Source organism: Marmota marmota, unplaced genomic scaffold (genome assembly GCF_001458135.2).
Source record: "Marmota marmota marmota unplaced genomic scaffold, marMar, whole genome shotgun sequence".
NCBI classification, from domain to species: domain Eukaryota; kingdom Metazoa; phylum Chordata; class Mammalia; order Rodentia; family Sciuridae; genus Marmota; species Marmota marmota.
This window is the reverse complement of record NW_026000141.1, coordinates 1,591,752-1,612,139: the sequence shown is the minus strand read 5'-3', so window position 1 is coordinate 1,612,139 and position 20,388 is coordinate 1,591,752. Positions and strand designations below refer to the sequence as shown.

At 48.1% G+C, this 20,388-nt stretch overlaps 1 protein-coding gene across 1 annotated transcript in view; it reads left to right on the top strand.

Annotated features, from left to right (window-relative positions):
* The window catches only part of Ep400 (E1A binding protein p400), an 88,650-nt gene that overhangs the window by 25,101 nt on the left and 43,161 nt on the right, over positions 1-20,388 (top strand). The window contains 7 exon segments of the mRNA XM_015505600.2: positions 12,286-12,393; positions 13,223-13,413; positions 13,608-13,785; positions 16,262-16,398; positions 17,735-17,904; positions 18,349-18,523; positions 18,613-18,749. Coding sequence (XP_015361086.1) covers positions 12,286-12,393; positions 13,223-13,413; positions 13,608-13,785; positions 16,262-16,398; positions 17,735-17,904; positions 18,349-18,523; positions 18,613-18,749 — 1,096 coding nt within the window.

The window sequence follows — 20,388 nt, the reverse complement described above, 5'->3', positions numbered from 1 at the left end:
CCGCATGCCACAGTCAGACTCTGCGCAGACTGCCATGAGGTTTTCCTGGGGTGTAGGAGCACGGTTCTTTGGTAGCTGGTGAGGAGCATCTTCTCATGGGGCTTCTCATGGGCTGCAGGTCAGGTTTTCCTGACCTGGGTCACGTTTTAGTGTGGGGTTTCTTTGCCTTGTTGTCCTGTGCGTGTTCTTTATGTATTCCGGGCACTACTTCTAATTTTCTTTATTTACTTAGTACTTGGGATTGAACCCAGGATGCTCTGCCACTGAGCTACATTGCACCCCTACCCAGCACTTTTTTTTTTGAGTGTTGCTTGGGTGCCAAGCTTGCCTGGAACCTGCTGCGGTTCTTCTGCCTCAGTCTCCCAGGTCCTGGGAAGCAGGCATACACTTGATCCCATGTCCAGCAGCTTGGCTGAACTCTCTCCCTGGTCTCCGCAGAGCGGAACGGGTAGAGTCATGCCTGTTTGTGCAGATCTGTTTGTTGCTGCCCAGCTGGGATGGTGTCAGGCTATCTGTTCTCCCCTGGCATCTCCCTGGTGGTTTTGCAGCTGGAGTGGGGGGCCTGGCCTGGTGTGAGCTCTGCTCTTTGCTGCTGCTGTGGGAGGGCGTGAGGATGGCTTTCCTTGGCTGCTCTTGGGCCCACACGTGGGACTGAGGCAGGGCCTTTACCAGCTGTGTGCCCTTCTGTCACGCATGGGCCTTGTGCTTCCTGCACGCTTGTCCTTGCAGGCCTCGGTTGGTGGCGTCTTGCCTGAGGTCAGTCATGGTGGGCTGCTTTCACGTGTGGCCGCACTCTAAAGCCCCTTGTGTCTGCTGCTCGACTTCCTGCTCGGGGTCTGTTCAGCACCTGTGCCGCTGTGCGCAGAGTACACAGGATGGCTTTGGGCTGCAGGTCAGGTTGTCCTGACCTGGGACGGGACACAGGTGGCTGTGGGACAGTGCAGGGCTCTGTCCCTCTTCCTGATTAGCTGAGGGCTGCACTGTCTGGGCCTTTGATGGCTTGGTCCAGGTGAGCTCCCTGCTGTTTGTCCTGACGGCCCTTCCCATTTCCTTGAGCACTCAGCCCAGGTTTGTCTGTGTCCTTGTCTTTTTTACCTTGAGTCTGAATCTTGTCTTCTGTTTTGCCATTTTCTGCTCTTACTATTTCTTCTTTTGCTCTCTTTTTTAATTACTGGATCGTGACCCTAGGGTGTCCTCCAGCCCTCCTCTGCCTTATGTTTCTAGTGTCCTGGCAGGTCTGGGACTTGTGATCCCCTGCCATCACAGGTGTGCCACATTCCCGGCTCCTCTGTATTTTGTTTTTGCTCTTGTGTTCTTATTTCTGGAGGTGGATCATTAACTCGTCCATTTTCATCACCTCCTTAACGTAAACATTAAAAGACCTAATTTCTGGTCTTACTCAGTATGAGTGTTTTCGGATCTCCCGTGTGTATGTGTATATTGTCCTGTGGCTCACACACGTGCCTCTCTTAATTTCTGGACCCACCCTGGGGGTGGCCACGTGGTTCTTCATCTGAACTGACTGCACTGGCAGGATGGCACATCCCTATCATCTGCACTCGGTGTTGGTGGATTTTCCAGGGACCAGTTCCGCATGCCCCCATTCCCCTCACCAGGACACAGGCAGAGCTGTGGTGCAGCGCTGCAGGTGGCCCTGTGTGTGGCCTGCTGATGGCGGGGTCTGCTCTTCAGTGTCCTTAGTGGTCATATTTGTCCCCTTGATCTGCGGATTGAGTCACTTCCTGTCATGATAGTGGGCACACGTTTCTCCTCCTCTTTTCTATTTCATAACTGTTTTAAGCTCTACTTAGCCAATGGCCGACCCGGCCACTGAATTTTAAATTTCTGCTAGCACAGTTGTTTGAAGACACTGTTTTTCCTTGGTGGCTCTGGGGTGGACCCAGGGCCTGTGCGTGCGGCCAGCGCCTGCCACTGAGTGGCACCCCGACCCCCCACCTTTGTTCACATATTCCTTGTCTCTTATTTCTTTAAACATGACTTCACAGCCTGTACCTGGTGATTCTATGTGTGGATTTTTTTTTTTTGACAGAGGATTAATATTTTTAATATAAGCATTTATAAATCAAAAAGGAAAAGTCAAGTAGCAATAGAATATATTTTTTAAATTTCTTATTCTAATTTGTTATATAAATGATAGCAGAATGCATTACAATTCAAATTATACATATAGAACACAATTTTCCATATTTCTGGTTGTATACAAAGTATATTCACGCCATTCGTGTCTTCATACATGTACTCAGGGTAATGATGTCCATCTCATTCCACCATCTTTTTTGCCCCCTTTCCCCCTTCCTTCCCCTCCCACCCCTCTGCCCCATCTAGAGTCCGTTTAATCCTCCCTTGCCCCCCTCCAAACCCCACTATGAATCAGCCTCCTTATATCAGAGAAAACATTCAGCATTTGTTTTTTGGGAATTGGCTAACTTCACTTAGCATTATATTCTCCAACTCCATCCATGTACCTGCAAATGCCTTTGCTGAGTAATGTTCCATTGTGTATCTATACCACATTTTCTTTATCCGTTAATCTACTGAAGGGCATCTAGGTTGGCCACAGTTTAGCTATTGTGAATTGTGCTGCAATAAACATTGATATGGCTAAGTCCTTGTAGTATGCTGTTTTTAGTCCTTTGAGTATAGACCAAGGAGTGGGTCAAATGTTGGTTCCATTCCCAATTTTCCAAGGAATCTCCATACTGCTTTCCATATTGGCTACACCATTTTGCAGTCCCACCAACAGTATATGAGTGTGCCTTTTTCCCCACATCTTGCCAACACTTATTGTTGTTTGTATTCATAATAGCTGCCATTCTGACTGGAGTGAGATGAAATCTTAGAGTAGTTTTGATTAGCATTTCTCTAATTGTTAAAGATGTTGAAAATTTTTTCATATATTTGTTGATTGATTGTATATCATCTTCTGAGAGGTGTCTCTTCATTTCTTTGGCCCATTTATTGATTTTTTTTTTTTTTTGGCTGTTTAGCTTTTGTAGTTCTTTATATATCTAGAGATTGGTACTCTCTCTGATGTGCAAGTGGTAAAAATTTGCTCCCAAGCTGTAGGCTCTCTATTCACCTCACCGATTATTTCTTTTCCTGAGAAGAAGCTTTTAGTTTGAATCTATACCATTTATTAATTCTTGATTTTAATTCTCATGCTATAAGAGTCTTATTAAGGAAGTAGGGGCCTAATCCAATATGATGGAGATGTGGGCCTACTTTTTCTTCTATTAGACGCAGAGTCTCTGGTTTAATTCTTAAGTCTTTGATCCACTTTGAGTTTTGTGCATGGTGAGAGACAGCGGTTTAATTTCATTTTGTTGCATATGGATTTCCAGTTTTCCCAGCAGCATTTGTTGAAGAAGCTATCTTCTCTCCAATGCATGTTTTGGGCGCCTTTGTCTAATATAAGATAACTGTAGTTATGTGGGTTAGTCTCTGTGTCCTCTATTCTGTACAGTTGGTCTACAAGTCTGTTTTGGTGCCAATACCATGCTCTTTTTGTTACCTTTTTTTTTTTTTCCTTTTTGTTACTATTGCTGTGTAGTATAGTTTAAGGTCTGGTATAGTGATGCCACCTGCTCTACTCTTCTTGCTAAGGATTGCTTTAGCTATTCTGGGTCTTTTATTTTTTTCAAATGATTTTCATGACTGCTTTTTTTTATTTCTATAAGGAATGCCATTGGGATTTTGATTGGAATTGCATTAAATCTGTATAATGCTTTTGGTAGTATGGTCATTTTGACAATATTAATTCTGCCTGCCGCAGTCTGGCTGGGCACAATTCAGGAGCCACTTGTCAAAAGAAACGAACTTTATTTTTAGAACCACACACGCAAAACAAAACAGCTCCTCAGGAAAAACCCTCAGAGCCCAACTGCCACCATCGGCTTCCCACAAGCCTCTCAACCTCCCCCACTCCTCCTGCTCTTGAGGCCGATTGGCTGTTTCGCGTGGGCGGAGCCAAAAAAGTCCCCCAATGAGCAGCTCCGTGGTCTGAAAGGGCAGGGAAACAGCCCAGTGAGCATCACCGCAGAGGAGCCAATCAGCTAGAAGTTGCTGGGGCCGCTGTGAGCCAATCATCAGCTGGCAGTCTGAAAGGGCGGGGAAACAGCTCAATGAGCATCACCACAGAGGAGCCAATCAGCTAGAAGTTGCTGGGGCTGCTGTGAGCCAATCATCAGCGGGCAGTCTGAAAGTTTGCTGGGGCCCCTTCGTCTGTGGCTCTCAACACTGCCTATCCAAGAACACGGGAGATCTTCCCATCTTCTAGGGTCTTCTTTAATTTCTTTAGTGTTTTTTAGTTTTTGTTATAAATGTCTTTCACCTCCTTTGTTAGGTTGATTCCCAAGTATTTTATTTTTTTCAAGGCTATTGTAAATGGGGTAATTTTCTTATTTCCCTTTCAGAAGATTTGTCACTGATATACAGAAGTGTGTTTGATTTATGGTGTTAATTTTATATCCTGCTACTTTGCTGAATTCATTTACTAGTTCTATAAGTTTTCTGGTGGAATTTTTTGGGTCTTCTAGGTATAAAATCACATCATCAGCAAATAGTGCTAATTTGATTTCTTCTTTTCCTATCTGTTTTCCTTTAATTTCTTTCGTCTGTCTAATTGCTCTGGCCACTGTTTTAAGAACTATGTTAAATAGAAGTGGTGAAAGAGGGCATCCCTGTCTTGTTCCAGTTTTTAGAGGGAATGTTTTCAATTTTTTCCATCTAGAATGAGGTTGGCCTGGGGCTTAGCATAGATAGCTTTTACAATGTTGAGGTATGTTCCTGATATCACTAGTTTTTCTAGTCTTTTGAATATGAAGGGGTGCTGTATTTTGTTGAATGCTTTTTTTCTGTCTCTTGAGATGATCATATGGTTCTTATTTTTAATATTGATGTGATGAATTACATTTATTGATTTGCATATGTTGAACCAACGTGTTCATCCCTGGGATGAACCCCACTTGATTGTGGTGCACTATCTTTTTGATATGTTTTTGTATATGATTTGCCAGAATTTTATTGGGAACTTTTGCATCTATGTTCATTGGAGATATTGGTGTGAAGTTTTCTTTCTTTGAAGTGTCTTTGCCTGCTTTTGGAATCAGGGTGATATTGGCCTCATAGAATGAGTTTGGAAGTGCCCTCTCTTTTTCTATTTCCTGAAATACATTGAAGAGTATTGGTGTTAGTTCTTTTTTAAAGGTCTTGTAGAACTTGGCTGTGTATTCATCTGCTCCCAGGCTTTTCTTGGTTGGAAGGCTTCTGATGGCACCTTTTATTTCATCGCTTGAAATTGATCTGTTTAAATTGTGTATATCATCCTGATTCAATTGGGCAAATCATATGTCTCTAGAAATTTGTCAATGCCTTTGATATTTTCTATTTTATTGGAGTCCAAGTTTTCAGAATAATTTCTAATTATCTTCTGAATTTCTATGGTGTCTGTTGTGATATTTCCTTTTTCATCACTTATGTTATTAATTTGAGTTTTCTCTCCTGCTCTTCATCAGCATGGCTAAGAGTTTGTTAATTTATTTTCAAAGAACCAACTTTTTGTTTTGTCAATTTTTTCAGTTGTTTCTTTTGTTTCAATTTCATGGATTTCAGTGTTGATTTTAATTATTTCCTATTTTCTACTGCTTTTGGAGTTTATTTGTTTTTCTTTTTCTAGGGCTTTAAGATGTAATGTTAAGTCATTTATTTTTCTTCTTTTGAGGAATGAGCTCCATGCAATGAACTTTCCTCTTAGTACTGCGTTCCCAATGTTCCAGAGATTTTGATACGATGTATCTATGTTCTTTTCACCTCTAAGAATATTTTAATCTCCTCCTTGATGTCTTCTGCAACCTATTGTTCATTCATTAGTATATTATTTAGTGTCCAGGTGTTGGAGTAGCTTTTATTTTTTATTTTAGCATTGATTTGTAATTTCATTCCATTATGATCTGATAGAATGCAGAGTAGTATCTCTACCTTTTTTGTATTTGCTAAGAGTTGTTTTTGGTCTATTTTAGAGAAGAATCCATGTGCTGCTGAGAAGTAAGTGTATTCACTCATTGAAGGATGAAATATTCTATATATGTCAGTTAAGTCTAATTTCTTGATTGTATTATTGAGATCTATAGTTTCTTTATTCAGCTTTTGTTTGGAAGATCTATCCAGTGGTGAAAGAGGTGTGTTAAAGTCACCCAGAATTATTGTGTTCTGGTCTATTTGACTCTTGAACTTAAGAAAATTTTTATAAACATAGATGCTCCATAGTTTGGGGCATGTATATTTATAATTGTTATGTCTTGTTGGTGTATTGTTCCCTTGAGCAATATGTAGTGATTGACTTTAGTTTAAAGTCTACTTTATTTGATACGAAGATGGAAACCCCTGCTTGCTTCCGCAGTTCATGTGAGAGGTATATTTTTTCCCAACCTTTCACCTTCAGTCTGTGGGTGTTTTTTCCTATGAGATGAGTCTCTTGGAGGTAGCATAATGTTGGATCTTTTTAAAAAAAAATCCAATCTGCTAGTCTCTGTCTTTTGATTGGTGAGTTTAGGCCATTAGGTTATTATTGAGACATGCTTTGTATTCCCAGCCATTTTTGTTTACTTTTGGTATTTAACTTGATTGGTTTCTCCTTTTGTTAGTTTTTCCTTTAGTGTAATACCTCCCTTTGCTAATTTTCTTTGTTATTTTTCAATTCCTTTTCATGGAATATTTTGCCAAGGATGTTCTGTAGTGCCGGCTTTGAGTTGTAACTTTTGTTTATCATGGAACGTTTTTGTTTCATCATCAAATCTAAAGCTTAATTTTGCTGGATATGATTCTTGGTTGAGGGGCTGTAGCTCAGTGGCAGAGCGCTTGCCTAGTATGTGTAAGGCCCTGTGTTTGATGCTCAGTACCACATAAAAATAAACAGATAAAATAAAGGCATGCTGTCCATCTACAACTACCAAAAAAATTATTAAAAAAAATGATTCTTGGTTGACATCCATTTTCTTTCAGAGCTTGATATATATTGTTACAGGATCTTCAAGCTTTCAGGGTTTGGGTTGAAAAATCTGCACATAATCTAATTGGTTTCCCCCTATATATAATCTGATTCCTTTCTCTCATGGCTTTTAAAATTCTCTCCTTATTCTGTATGTTAGTCATTTTCATTATAATGTGCCTTGGTGTGGATCTGTGGTGATTTTGTGCATTTGGCATCCTATATAAGTCTCTTGAATTTGGCTTTCCAATTCATTCTTAATGTTTGGACAATTTCTGATATTATTTCATTGAATGGATTGCTCATTCCTTTGGTTTGGAACTCTATTCCTTCCTCTCTTCTAATAACTCGTAAATTTTGTCTTTTTATGCTGTCGCATATTTCTTGAATGTTCTGCTCATGGTTTCTTACCATTTTTACTGTGTTTTCTACATTCTTTCAAGATTATATATTTTGTCTTCTTTGTCTGAGGTCCTGTCTCCCAAGTGGTCTAATCTGTTGGTGATGCTTTCAATGGAACTTTTAATTTGGTTTATTGTTTCTTTCATTTCAAGGATTTCTGTGTTTTGTTTTTGTTTTTTTTAAAGAACCTGTATCTCCCTATTGAAGGTAATCTTTTGCTTCCTGTATTTGTTTATGTAGCTCTTTGTCAAAATGGTCTTTTGCTGCCTGGATTTGCTCTCTTATGTCATCCTTTAATTTACAGAGCATTTTAATCATGTACATCCTGAACTCCTTCTCTGTCCTTACTTCTGCTGTGCTGGCCATGGATTCTAATAATGTGGTATCTTGATAAGTTTGGGGCACTTTCTTCCCTTGTCTCTTCATATTGCTTGTGTGTCTTCCTTCTAGCACTGCAGATCCGAGATGTTATCTTTTTACCCTATAGGCTTACAGTGCCCCTGTAGGGATCCAATACCTCTCCTCTGAGGTGAAGGACAAAGTTATCGGATCCCAATACAAATAGTGTACACCCTAAAAACAAATGTTTGCTATTAAGACGTTTACAGTTTGGTTATAATGTACAGAAATGATGAATTCAATTTTTATCTACAATATACTGTTGGTAAAAGGGTTTACAGTTTCGGATGGTGGACCAAGATCTGGGGGCGAGGAGTAGGATGATATGCTGAGGAGGAAGGAGGTGAGGAGATAGATTTAGGAAGTGTGAAAGAGAAATCTAAAGAGGAAGATTAGCAGCAGGAGAAGGGAGAGGAAGTAATTTTGGGTATACAAGTAAGTGGGAAGACAGAGTACATAAAACAAACACATACATATTAAGAAAAATTAAAAATGTTAAGATAGTAGAAATTGATGGGGTAAAAGAAAAAAAAAAGACTATACAACACAGCTGTAATATACTATTCAGACGTCCCAGTCCTCAAAATCCTAATTCATGCAAAGTACTTGGTTTCATGTATGCTGGGGAGGTGAGGGTGGGAGAATAGAGAGGGAGAGGGAAAAAAAAAATCTTGACCGAAGAAGCAGGGATTGTTTTGGTTAGAGATCTGGATCTTTCCTGCTTCCCTTCTCATCCAGTAGTTGGGGTCTTCTGCCCTCAAGGTGGTGAAGGTAACCAGGGTGTCACAGTATAGGGGTAGAGGCAGGCTGCTGGGGGGAGGGGGAGTTAGAAACTGGGTACCTGGCCAGCTGGAGTTCCAAGCTGGGAGTTGCCCCCACTGACAATGGTGATGAAAGTGGCCCAAGATGGAGGCTCCTGCTTTCAGCCATGGGGTGTTGGGTTGGGTGAGGGGAGCTGGATGATGGCGTTGGACATTGAGTTCAGAGACGAGCTCTCTGGCGTGCACTGTGTGGCTGCTGGCTGACTTCATAGCCTGTGTGAGGTTCTCAGGTGCAGGCACGCCACTGTACGCAGTACCTCCACTGCTGCAGAGTCCCAAGATGGTAGATGGGGGTCCACATCGGAGTGGTGGCTGGAGGTCCTGCGAGTGGGAAGCTGCCAGGTGTCCTGTGTAGGAGTGGCGTCCATGATTTCTGCTCGGATGGGTGGCCGAAAGTTCTATGCAGGTGTTGATGGTGCCCACTGCGGTACCCAGTAGACCTGCATGGACGAGTAGTTGGGAGACCTAATCGGGTGATGTGGCCTGGAGCCCTAGACGGGCACAATGGCTGTGATTCCTGTGTGGGAGCAGGAATATTGCTTACAGAGAAGTAGTATTCTCACTACTTGAGTCCCAGGTCATGGAGCCACACAGAATGATGTCTCCCTCTGGCCCGCCATCTTGGATCTTCATCCGTGTGTGGATTTTTTGAGGACATAATTCTGCTGTCATTCGAGTTTCTTCTAGTGGCAAGTCATTTCCTAGTGTGCTTTGTGATTTTGGAACCTATAGTGGAGGCTCCTCCAGAGAGGGGTTCTGTTAACATCTCATCTGTGTTCTTCTTGCTTCTCATATTGAATGTAGTAGGTCTTCCTCTGCCATGCTCTTCCCTCTACCATGCTCTTCCCTCTGCCATGCTCTCCCCTCTGCCATACTCTCCCCCTCTGCCGTGCTCTCCCCTGTGCCGTGCTCTCCCCTGTGCCGTGCTCTCCCCTGTGCCGTGCTCTTCCCTGTGCCGTGCTCTTTCTCTGCCATGCTCTCTCCCCTCTGCCATGCTCTTCCCTCTGCCATGCTCTCTCCTCTGCCATGCTCTCCCCACTGCCATACTCTCCCCCTCTGTCGTGTTCTTCCCTCTGCCGTGCTCTCCCCTGTGCCGTGCTCTTCCCTGTGCCGTGCTCTTTCTCTGCCGTGCTCTCTCCCCTCTGCCATGCTCTCCCCTCTGCCGTGCTCACCCCTCTGCCGTGCTCTCCCCTCTGCCGTGCTCTTTCTCTGCCGTGTTCTTCCCCTCTGCCATGCTCTCCCCCTCTGCCATGCTCTCCCCTCTGCCATGCTCTGTCTTTTGTTTTCCTTTGGCACCAGGGATTGAAGGGTGTTCCACCCTTCAATCTGGAGCTGTAGCCCCAGTCCTTTTATTTTGTTTTGAGACAGGGTCTTGCTAAGTTGCCCCGGCTGGCCCTGAACTTGCTATCCTTCTATGTCAGCCTCCTGAGTTGCTGGGATCACAGGCATGATGGCAGCTCTACCTTTAAATTGGCATGTTTAGTACATCTGTATTAATTAAATAACTAAATTGAGCTTAGATCCATATGATTTTAAATCACTCTGTCCCCTGCTCTTTCATTCGTTCCTTTATGCTGACCCAGGGTTTGGAAGATGACTCTACTATGCTTCTCTGGTGGCCTTTTGGCCATGCTTCTTGCTATGGGCCCGGCTAATGGCACCCGCATCCTTGACGTGTGGCTTCCAGACATGGAAGTGGCCTGCCGCTCTTCTCTGTGGCTCGGGAGTTGGCACAGCCTTGCGGTACCTGTGGCTCAGGCCTCTAATGAAGATATCCTGTCGGGATGTGGACATGGGCAGGTTGGAGGCGTCCTTTCCAGGCTGGCAGCTCTTGCTGGACATTCAGAGCTGTCTATCCTTCCTGAGCAGGCGCTTATGTGGGCAGGACATGTCTGGCCAACCCTGGCCCCTGTCTGTGAGGGCTACGCAGAGCTGTGAACCAGTGTGTTTGCTCAGGTTGGTGTCTCCGTGGTCCTCAGGAGCCTGGGAGTTTTCTCTATGGCCATGTGCACAGTTACGAAAGTTTAATTTTGGGTTTTCTCTTTCTATCTGAATGGAGTCTTCTTTTTCCGATCTATTTTATTGATGTGTTGTAACTGTATTAAATGATGCCTGGTGTTGGAGCTTCTAGTTTATGTACCCAGAGGCCATTGCTGAGAACCCTGAGGGATCCTACGGGGGTCTTGCAGTTTCTTCTGCTACGTGGCCACCATGTGAGGAGTAGATGAATTTCCCAGCCGTGTGCTATGAAAGCACTCAGACACACAGATGTGGAAGACGTGCCTCTCGAGGACCACAGTCCATCATTTGGAGTCTGCGGCTCCTATGTGACCTTGCTTGGCTTTGTCCCAGATCTGCCTGTCATTCCAGTGCCATGGGTAATTTAAATCATAAATGGAGGGACTCCGGGAGACTCCTGCCTTACCATCTCAGCTGGGTGCCGCAGTCTGGCTGGGCACAAATCAGGAGCCACTCAAGCAGGAACAAACTTTATTTCCAAACTTCACCAGCACACTCCCTGGGAACTCTCCTGAGTTCCCACGCGGCTCCTCCAGGAATACACCACACTCCAACCAGAACTCCCTCCTCCGGCACTTCCCCATCCAGGAATCCCTGCAAGAACTCCAAAGTAGCAGGCCTAGGCGGACCATCATCATCTCAATGGCTCGCTGGCGTCATTCCGTTCTGGCAAAAATGCCTTGTATCATCCCTGTTGTATTTTTATTTGACTCTTGGTGTTTTAATTTATCATAATCATCTGCTATTTTCCAACAATGGCATTATTTTTTCCTTGTGCTGAGTACTGAACCTAGGGCCTCACACATGCTAGGCAAGTGCTCTTGGCTGAGCTACACCCCAACCCTTTTTTAAATTTTGAGGCAGGATTATGTTAAGTTGCTTGGGCTGGTCTGGAATGTACAATCCTCTTGTCTCAGCCTCCTGTCTAGCTGGGATTATTAGAGTGCACCACCATGCCCAGCTACTTTTTAAAAAATATATATTTTTTTAGTTGTAGTTGGAAATAATACCTTTATTTTGTTTATTTTTATGTGTTACTGAGGATCAAACCTAGAACCTCACACGTGCTAGGCAAGGGCTCTGCCACTGAGCCACAACCCCAGCCCCCGCTACTTTTTTTTTGTGTGTGAGTGTTACCATACATTTATCAGATGATTTCAGAAAAAAAGTTTTGTTCTTTTATGAATGAAAATTGTTTCTCATTGTATTTCAAAGATCTCATTCTACTTTGAAGAAAATATTTAGACCTTGTGTCAGTAATGGCAACCCTCTTAGTTTTTAGAAAAACATAAGTGTGCTTTTAGAAATTGTAGGTTTTGGATATCCCTAATCTGAAAATCCAAAATCCGAAATGCTTTGAAATACAAAAATTTTCAAGCATCAAGAAAATAATGCTTAGAATGTTTTGGATTTTGGAACATTTTGGGCTTTAGATTTTCTGATTAAGGAATGCTCAAGATATTTGAAAATCTGCACATTAGACATCAGAGACACTTGTGGTCCCAGGCACAACAGGTGACACAGACACAGCCTCTGCTGCTGTGCGGGCATCCTCCACAGCAGGGAGGGCGTGTCTCCTGCCTGCTGACCCTCGGGTGAGTGGTGTGACTGACGATCTTCTTCCTATATTCTTCCCAGCTGAACTGCCCCTGATGGATTTGATGAAGTTGTATGAAGGTGCCTTTTTGCCAAATTTCCAGTGGCCCCAACCTGACCCCGAGTGTGACGAGACAAGCGGAGAGGAGGGTAGGTCTCAGGCGTGGCAGGAGCTGGGCCCAGCAGCTGGACCCGGAGCCCCCTACCAGAAGGCCTGAAGCTGACCTAAAAGCATTGCTTCGCCTTTCTTTTAGTCAAACGTATTTACTGTTTAACGTTTTACTGAGTAAACTTTAAATTCTGTGCTTTTTACTGATTAACTAGTCACGGGATCTTGGGGGGGTTCCTTTCAGTTTATAGGGCTCGTCATTTCATGAACTTAGGTTTTTATCATATTTATCCAAGCTGTTCTGTGTTAGTTTAACATGTTTCAAGTAGTTTTAGTTTTTATTAATAAATATTCCTGATAAATACCCAGAATACTCCAAAAATGTCTCCCTGTCCTGTTTTCATTCCACTTAGACATAGGCAGGGGTGAGGCCGTGAGAGGCCGAGACAGGTGCCTGAAGGTCCCTGAGGAGCTCAGGCCTTTTAGGACCTTGGGGTCTGGGGTGGGCAGCTGGCCGCCTCCTGGTTCCTGATTGGGAGACATCCTGACTTATGCTTTCCTGGCCCTGGGCTGGGGATTTACCATAAGCCTCCCTGTGACACTGGTGGCCAGTCGATACAAAGAACTCCTTCAAATGCCCAGCAGTGTGGGCCAGTCACGCTCCAGAACTTCTCAGAAGGGTCCTGAGCTTGGCACTTCACAGCATTGTGGCTCAGACGGTTTTGCAGATCATAGGGTGGGTCACAGACGAGAAGACCACTGCCCAGTACTGTATCTCAGGTGTCTCCTCCCTGTTCTCCCTCCTTCTTTTTAACACCGAGGCTTGTAACAGGCACAGCAGCTGCTCCACCCACCTGTTTCTTGTTCCAGATGCTGACGACTGTCCCAGTGACAGGGAGAGCCGCAGGGACTCGGTTCTCATAGACTCCCTCTTCGTCATGGATCAGTTCAAAGCTACAGAGAGGGTGAACGTGGGGAAGCCCAACACCAAGGACATCGCAGAAGTCACTGCTGTGGCTGAGGCTGTGCTGCCCAAGGGCAGCGCCCGGGTCACCACCACGGTGAGGCGCTGGGGGTGAGCGGCTTCCAGACCTGCTCCGATCTGGCCACTCGTGCTGCTGGAGAGGCAGTCCTCTCTCTCCGTGTCCCATGGATGTCTGCTCCCACCGGTTTGCCGCAACCGCTTTGATTGCCGTGTGAGGAAGGTCTGATGACAGTTCTCACGGGCGGGCATCCTCTACTGTCATTGTCACAGGTGAAGTTCAGCGCGCCCTCCTTGTTGTACGGTGCCCTGCGAGATTATCAGAAGATCGGCCTGGACTGGCTGGCCAAGCTGTACCGGAAGAACCTCAACGGCATCCTGGCGGACGAGGCCGGGCTGGGCAAGGCGGTGCAGGTCATCGCTTTCTTTGCTCATCTCGCTTGCAACGAAGGTGAGTGCCTGCCGTTCCCGGTGAGCAGGCCAGGTCTGCCAGACTGAATCGTGGGAATGCCTGGGCACGGCCTTTGTTCCTCTGGGACTGGGGATTGAACCCAGGTGCTCTGTGCTGAGCCACACCCAGCCTTTTCCCTTCTGTATGTGGAGACTGGGTCTTGCTAAGATGCCCGGGCTGGCCTCAGGGTTGCCATCTCTGCCTCAGCCTCCTGATAGCTAGGATTGCAGGCCCGCGCTACCACACCTGGCTCATGATCAGTTTTTAAGTACATAAAAGTGCTTCAGCTTCTGCTCTTCTAATTTTCTTCCATTAATTTGTTTCTGTTTTTTGACCCAATATTATGCGATTCATTTATTTATTCATTTATTTTTTTGTACCAGGGATTGAACTCGGGGGCACTCGACCACAAGCTACATCCCCAGCCCTGTTTTGTATTAGAGACAGGGTCTCACTGAGTTGCTCAGGGCCTCGCTTTTGCTGAGGCTGGCTTTGAACTTAGGATCCTCCTGCCTCTGCCTCATGAGCTGCTGGGATCACAAGTGTGTGCCACTGAGCCCCGGCAATATTATGCAACTTAAATGTAACACTTTAAAATAGATTTTCTAAGTGTACCTAATTCAGAATGGGAACGCCGCCTTGCCTTACTGTTTTTTCAGTGAAGAAAGTGTGTGCTTTGCCCTGTTGTAAGGACAGTAGTCTCCTCTCTCCAGGTGCTGTGCTGCAAAACACTGGGGTACCTGATCCTCAGCAGCACTTCTCTCTGTGCTGCCTTTTCCCTGAGGTGAGGATGTCCCCCTGTGCACTGGAGGCCAGCGTTGTGTCTCTCTGGGCACATGCACTGCCAAGGTCCATTGCTGCTCTGGTGCTTAGGGCCACTTGAACACGAGCATTGTGACACTGTGGCCATCGATCTGATAGCCAAGAGGGCTACTGAGCTAGAGTTGAGTGGGTATCACTCATGGCGCAGTCTGCAAACAGGGAACGCTTGTGTCCTGGGCGGGAAGGAGGGCACGGAGCAGGTGTCACCAAGCAGTTCAGAATGCTCATTTACAGCCGGCACTTGCTCGCTTCTGCAGGTCACTGAAGCCTTGGGTGGTGGGCAGTGACTGTGGTAAAGACTGGAGGTCATCTGTCTCATCTGTCCTTGGAGGGCACAGGCAGGGGAGGCAGAAGGGCCTGGCCAGCCTTGGGGCTGTAAGGCCTGTATATGCTCATGTGGCTCTGCCTCACGCCAGGTCTGTGCAGTGTTGGCCCTGTGATGGGGGAGGTGGGCTCTGGGCTGCTCTGCTGGTGGTTGCGGAGGCTGGAAGGGGCAGGGTGCACTTCACTGAGAGGTGGTGGCTGGGCCAGGAGGGTGCAGATCTGCAGGTGTTGGAAGGAGGAGCTCGGAGTGTGTGCCACCTACTCTAACTCTGCTGGTGTAGATCTCAGGGGTCTCTCACTTGGGTCAGGAATGTTGCTGTCTCTCGGCTGCTGCTCCTGGACAGCAGGAAGCACCCAGAGCAGTGTGCATTCCTCAAGTTTTCCATTAGGACTGCTGATCAGCCCACAGAGTTGGTCCCAGGCTCAGCACCCAGAGGGCACAGGGTTTCTCTTGCTTTCCAGGGAGAGGAGGTGTCCCTGGTCTGCTTACTTCCCTCCCTGATGCGGACCATGGGCAAAGTGGCAAGTGTCCTGTCCAATGGCCACCTTGGCAGACATGTGCGGGCACAGCCATGTTTTCCTCCCAGGCGGCCACATGTTGTGTGTCGTGTTTGGTACCGGGTGTGCTGGCCCTGGGGTAGCCTTCCCACGAGGGGCTGTACTCTGGAGAGTTGCCGCCCTCTGGTGTTCTGTTCTCCGTGCATTCCTGTTTCTACTGAGGCCCGTTTTCTCCTGGCGATTTGTCATTGTTTCGTGCCTCCCAAGTAGTGGCTATAGACATATGTATTTTTTGAAGTCTGCCATTCTGTTTTTTAACTTGATTTGTGTTTCAGTTACTGTGTGGAATTTGAATTTGCTGTGTCTGTGTTACACTGAGTAGCTTTAGATCCTTAATTTTCCCACTACCTACTTGGGTGGCTTGGGTGTGCTATGGCCAGGGATCAGTGTCCGTGAGGAGCGGATCTGTCCATCATGTTGCCAAAGCAGCATGGGCCTGTGGTGCCGGATGCCTGCTGCTCTGGAGAGGGCATGGCCTGTTCTCTTGCTCCTGCCTGTGGTTCGTGGGGGCAGTTCCTCCTGGGAACTGCAGTGGGGTCTCCATGGTCTGTACCCACCTGGGTTCTCACGACTCTGTCTTCAGCAGTGCTCCTCAGGGGTCTGCGCAGTCTGGGGTGTGGCGCTAGGGAGGGCAGCGTGCCTTCCCCTTCATGGCTGGTGTCCTCCCATGCGGGTCCATTTGGCACCTACTGTGTCAGTTCTCTGTTCAAAGCCATCGCAGTGAACCTGGAGTTGATGTGTTATTTTAAAGTGATTCTGGTTTCTTTTGTAGGTAACTGGGGCCCCCATCTTGTTGTCGTGAGAAGTTGTAACATACTCAAGTGGGAGCTTGAGCTGAAACGCTGGTGTCCTGGGCTCAAAACCCTCTCCTACGTTGGCAGCCACAGAGAACTCAAAGCAAAGAGACAGGTACCTCTCTCTCTCCCGAAATAAAACTGAATGTAGAACCAGCTTAATTTTCATAGAAGACATTTCAGAATGTGAAGTCATGCTTCCTAACACATGTTGGGTGTTGCTGCTCGAGCCTCTGGGCTTGTGAGCCGTTGGGGCAGCGAGCCCCTGAGCCTGCTCTTTGCAGGCACACCACGTTTCCTTCTAGGCTGTGGTGCTGTGCCTCAGGCCCACGCTGAGTGTCGCCAGCCTGGGTGAGAGGTCGTGACACATCCTGAGTTCAGGGTCACAGACCAACAGGGGCATCTCCAGGGCAGCGTTCCTGGAAAGGTTCACAACTCACAGGGCAGCTTCCCGCCCTCCTCCCCGCTGCGGTTCCCCGGCCCTCAGCCCAGTGTGCACTAACCGCAGGTTTCATTGCGTCTCCAGTTCTGGCTCATTGGGGACGGACTGTGTGGAGTGGGGGCGCGCGTGCTGCCTGTCAGTCTCTACCCGTGCCAGAGGCCGCATACTTGTCCTCCACACACAGGCCTTCCTTCCTGAGGATCAGGAGGCAGGAGTCTGAGGCCAGGACATTCGTGGTCCCTGTTCTGTGCAGGCCTAGCATTGGCTGACCAGATGGCGCCTCATTGCTGAGTCCTTGTGTGGAGCAGGCAGAAGTATCAGCTGTTCACTACAGCCTTGGTCAGGGTCCCACCTGCCTATGAGGGTAGAGAAGGCCCCTCCTCTTATATTCCTAATAAGCAGATGTTCAGCTTAATAGGAATTTTGGAGGGGCCACGTTCAAACCAAAACTCCATATGTAGTTACTAACTTGCTTTTAAAAAGCTTCATACAGCGGTCAGCTGCCAGCAGGTATCCACATTCTCTGAACACGGTTTTTACTTGTTCAGATTATCCACTACAGATGCTGCCCGCCTTCAGGGTCCCCTTTGGCAATTTCCTTTGGGTTTTTCTTTTCCTCCCGGTACCAGGGATTGAACTCAAGAGCATTCAACTACTAAGCCACATCCCCAGTCCTATTTTATGTTTTATTTAGAGATGGGGCATTTAAGTTGCTGAGGCTGGCTTTGAATTCACAGTCCTCCTGCCTCAGCCTCCCGAGCAGCTAGGATTACGGGGTGTACGCCACTGTGCCTGGCTAATCTCTATATTTTCCAAATGGCAGTTGTCACTGCTTCCAAGGCATTTTGATCTGTCAACAAATGAGCTTTAGCTTGGTGGAAAAGGTGAGCGGACCAGTCATGTGCAGGAGCAGGTCGCCATGCAGCCCCGTGGGGCTGCTCTCGATGTGTGGCCTGCCTGCGGGGCGCAGGGCAGGCCTGGTGGGAAGGTGGCGCTCTCTCTGCTGCAGGAGTGGGCCGAGCCCAACAGCTTCCACATCTGCATCACGTCCTACAAGCAGTTCTTCAGAGGCTACCCTGCCTTCTCACGAGTGCGCTGGAAGTGCCTTGTCATCGACGAGATGCAGCGTGTGAAGGGCTTGACTGAGCGGCACTGGGAGGCCGTTTTCACCCTGCAGAGGTCTGCTGCCACTCCAGGGCTGGTGCAACCCACTGTCCCGAGGGCTTTGTAGCTGTTCTTGTTACCTGTGGACTCTTTTGGAGAACGCAGATTGTTGCAGACATGGGGGGCTCTCTTAGTCCAGGGAGTCGTCCTTTACCTTTATCAGGGCCTGGGCGGGGGAGGCTACTGACTTTATTGGCTCAGCCCCTCTTCTCAGGACCTGTGTGCATGTGCCTTGCCCTGTGGAGCTGCTGACCCTTCTCAGATGCCACCAGAGAGGAGGGTCGTTGTGAGCCACCTCCTCGTATCCCAGCATTCAGTGCTGCCCCGTTTTCCATGTTTGCTGGGTTGGCTGGGCAAGTGCTCACTGACCCCCCAGCCCTTTCTTTGTTGAGGCAGGTCTCCTTTGGCTGGCCGCCAGGGTCCTCTGGTCCTCCCAAAATGCTTTCATCTTGTTTTCAGCCAGCAGCGTCTGCTCCTGATTGATGCGCCGCTGCACAACACCTTCCTGGAGCTCTGGACTATGGTGCACTTCCTCATCCCCGGGATCTCCAGGCCCTACCTGAGCTTCCCCTTGAAAGCCCCCAGCGAGGAGAACCAGGACTACTACCACAAGGTGGTCATCAGGCTGCACCGGGTACGTCTGCCTTTGTAGAGTGGGGCCGCCTGCCGTGGACAGACGTGATATGGCGGGTTGCCAAAGAAAGACCTGCTGTTTCCCTCTAGGTGACACAGCCGTTTATTTTGCGGAGGACTAAAAGAGATGTGGAGAAGCAGCTGACCAGGAAGTATGAGCACGTCCTCAAGTGCCGCCTGTCCAGTCGGCAGAAAGCTTTGTACGAGGACGTCATCCTGCAGCCTGGGTGAGTGCCGGCTGGGCGTGGGCCTGTCCTGCTATTGGTCACAGGGAGCTCGGCAGGAGCTCCTGTCCCTGAGTCTGGGGCTCAACCTGGCTCATCCTCTCTGCCACTCTGCCAGCCTCAGTTGCCACATGTGTGGCATGATGTCCACTCAGCTCCTGCTGCTGCTACCTGGGTGGCTCCAGGGCCTGCAGTGTGGGCTTGCCGAGGCAACACGCTGACCAACGGCTTACCTTCTCACCAGCAGTGGGGCACTGGGACCTGGCGTAGCTGCTGAGGGGAGCAGGTCAGTGGGCACAGTGTGCCTGTTGTAGAAGATCCTCTGGTCACAACAGGCTACATCATGCCTTGGCCATCTGCAACCTCCTCCCTGTCCCCATCCAGGGAGAGGTGGTGAGTGAGGCTGTGCCCACATGCCAGCTGTGAGTGGACTTGCTGTGGACTCTTGTGGCCTCTCCTGGCTGCTGGATTCTTTTGGTTGGGCTTTGTGTTTTCCTGTTTAGAAAGACCAAATGCAAGAAACATGGAAACCAGGTTCCAAAGAATTTTAATTTTTGGTGCTGGGGACTGACCCCAGGGGTACTTAAGCACTGAGCCACATCCCCATCCCTTTTTGTTTTTTATTTTGAGATAGGATCTCACAGTTGCTGAGGCTGACTTGAACTTACCATCCACCCACCTTAGCCTCTGGGGTGGTGGTGTCAGGTGTGGCCACTGTGCTCAGCTTCAAAGGACTTCAGATTTCTTGCTCAGTGTTTTCTCCCTGCTCCGTCTACTCAGAGGCATCTAAGAACTGCAGCAGTCCCCAGTGCTGCATCTGGACCTGGTCCCCACCTGTCAGGGGGCCTTGCCTGGCTCTGTGGGAGAAGATCCAGGACCCTCAGGAGGTGCAGTGGCAGAGGTGGGCAGGTGCAGGGTGATTGCATGGCCCCGGTCTTAGCAATGGCCAGGATAGCTCAGGATGCAGGGAGGTAGCAGGCGTGAGGCCTGGCCCCAGTGGCTGCCCATGGGCCCTGCTGGCCTCTCTGCTCCTGCTGCCAGTGTGCAGTGGTGTCCTCGGATCCTGAGGTGGGTGTTCTCGTGTCTGCAGCACTCAGAGCAATATGTGGCCCCCAGTGTGCCTCCAAGAAATGGTTGGGCATTTCTGCAGAGTGACTGAAGGCCTGCTGGGGAGTCAGGTGCCAGCCAGTGTGCGGGACGACTGGCTTGTACCTTGCTCGGCTGTCTGCGGGAGGCTGCAGTCATGGTTAGTGGGGCAAGGAGTGGCAGACCCCCTCCAGATGTGACACTGGCCAGTTCTCGGGATCATTGTGGAAACTGGATAGAGAAACGGAGCTTGCCATCTGTGTGGCTGGCGTCGCCCTCTGCCAACTGTGGGACAGGTGGCCGCTGGCAGAGGAGTGGGTTGAGTGTCAGGGAGGCAGCTTCTCTTGAGCCATGTGCCAGCGCAGGGAATTGAGGCATGAGGTTGCCCTTCCACCTGGCCCAGGCCTGTGTGGAAAGCCTCGCCCAGGGGTGGGGCTTGGGGCTTCTTCCCTGTCATGCCCCCAGTGTGGGACTCTGCTTGGGAGTCACATGTGTCGTGGAGGCTTAAGGGCCCACGGCGGTGGGTCCCACTGGGGAAAGCAGAGCTGTCTTCGCC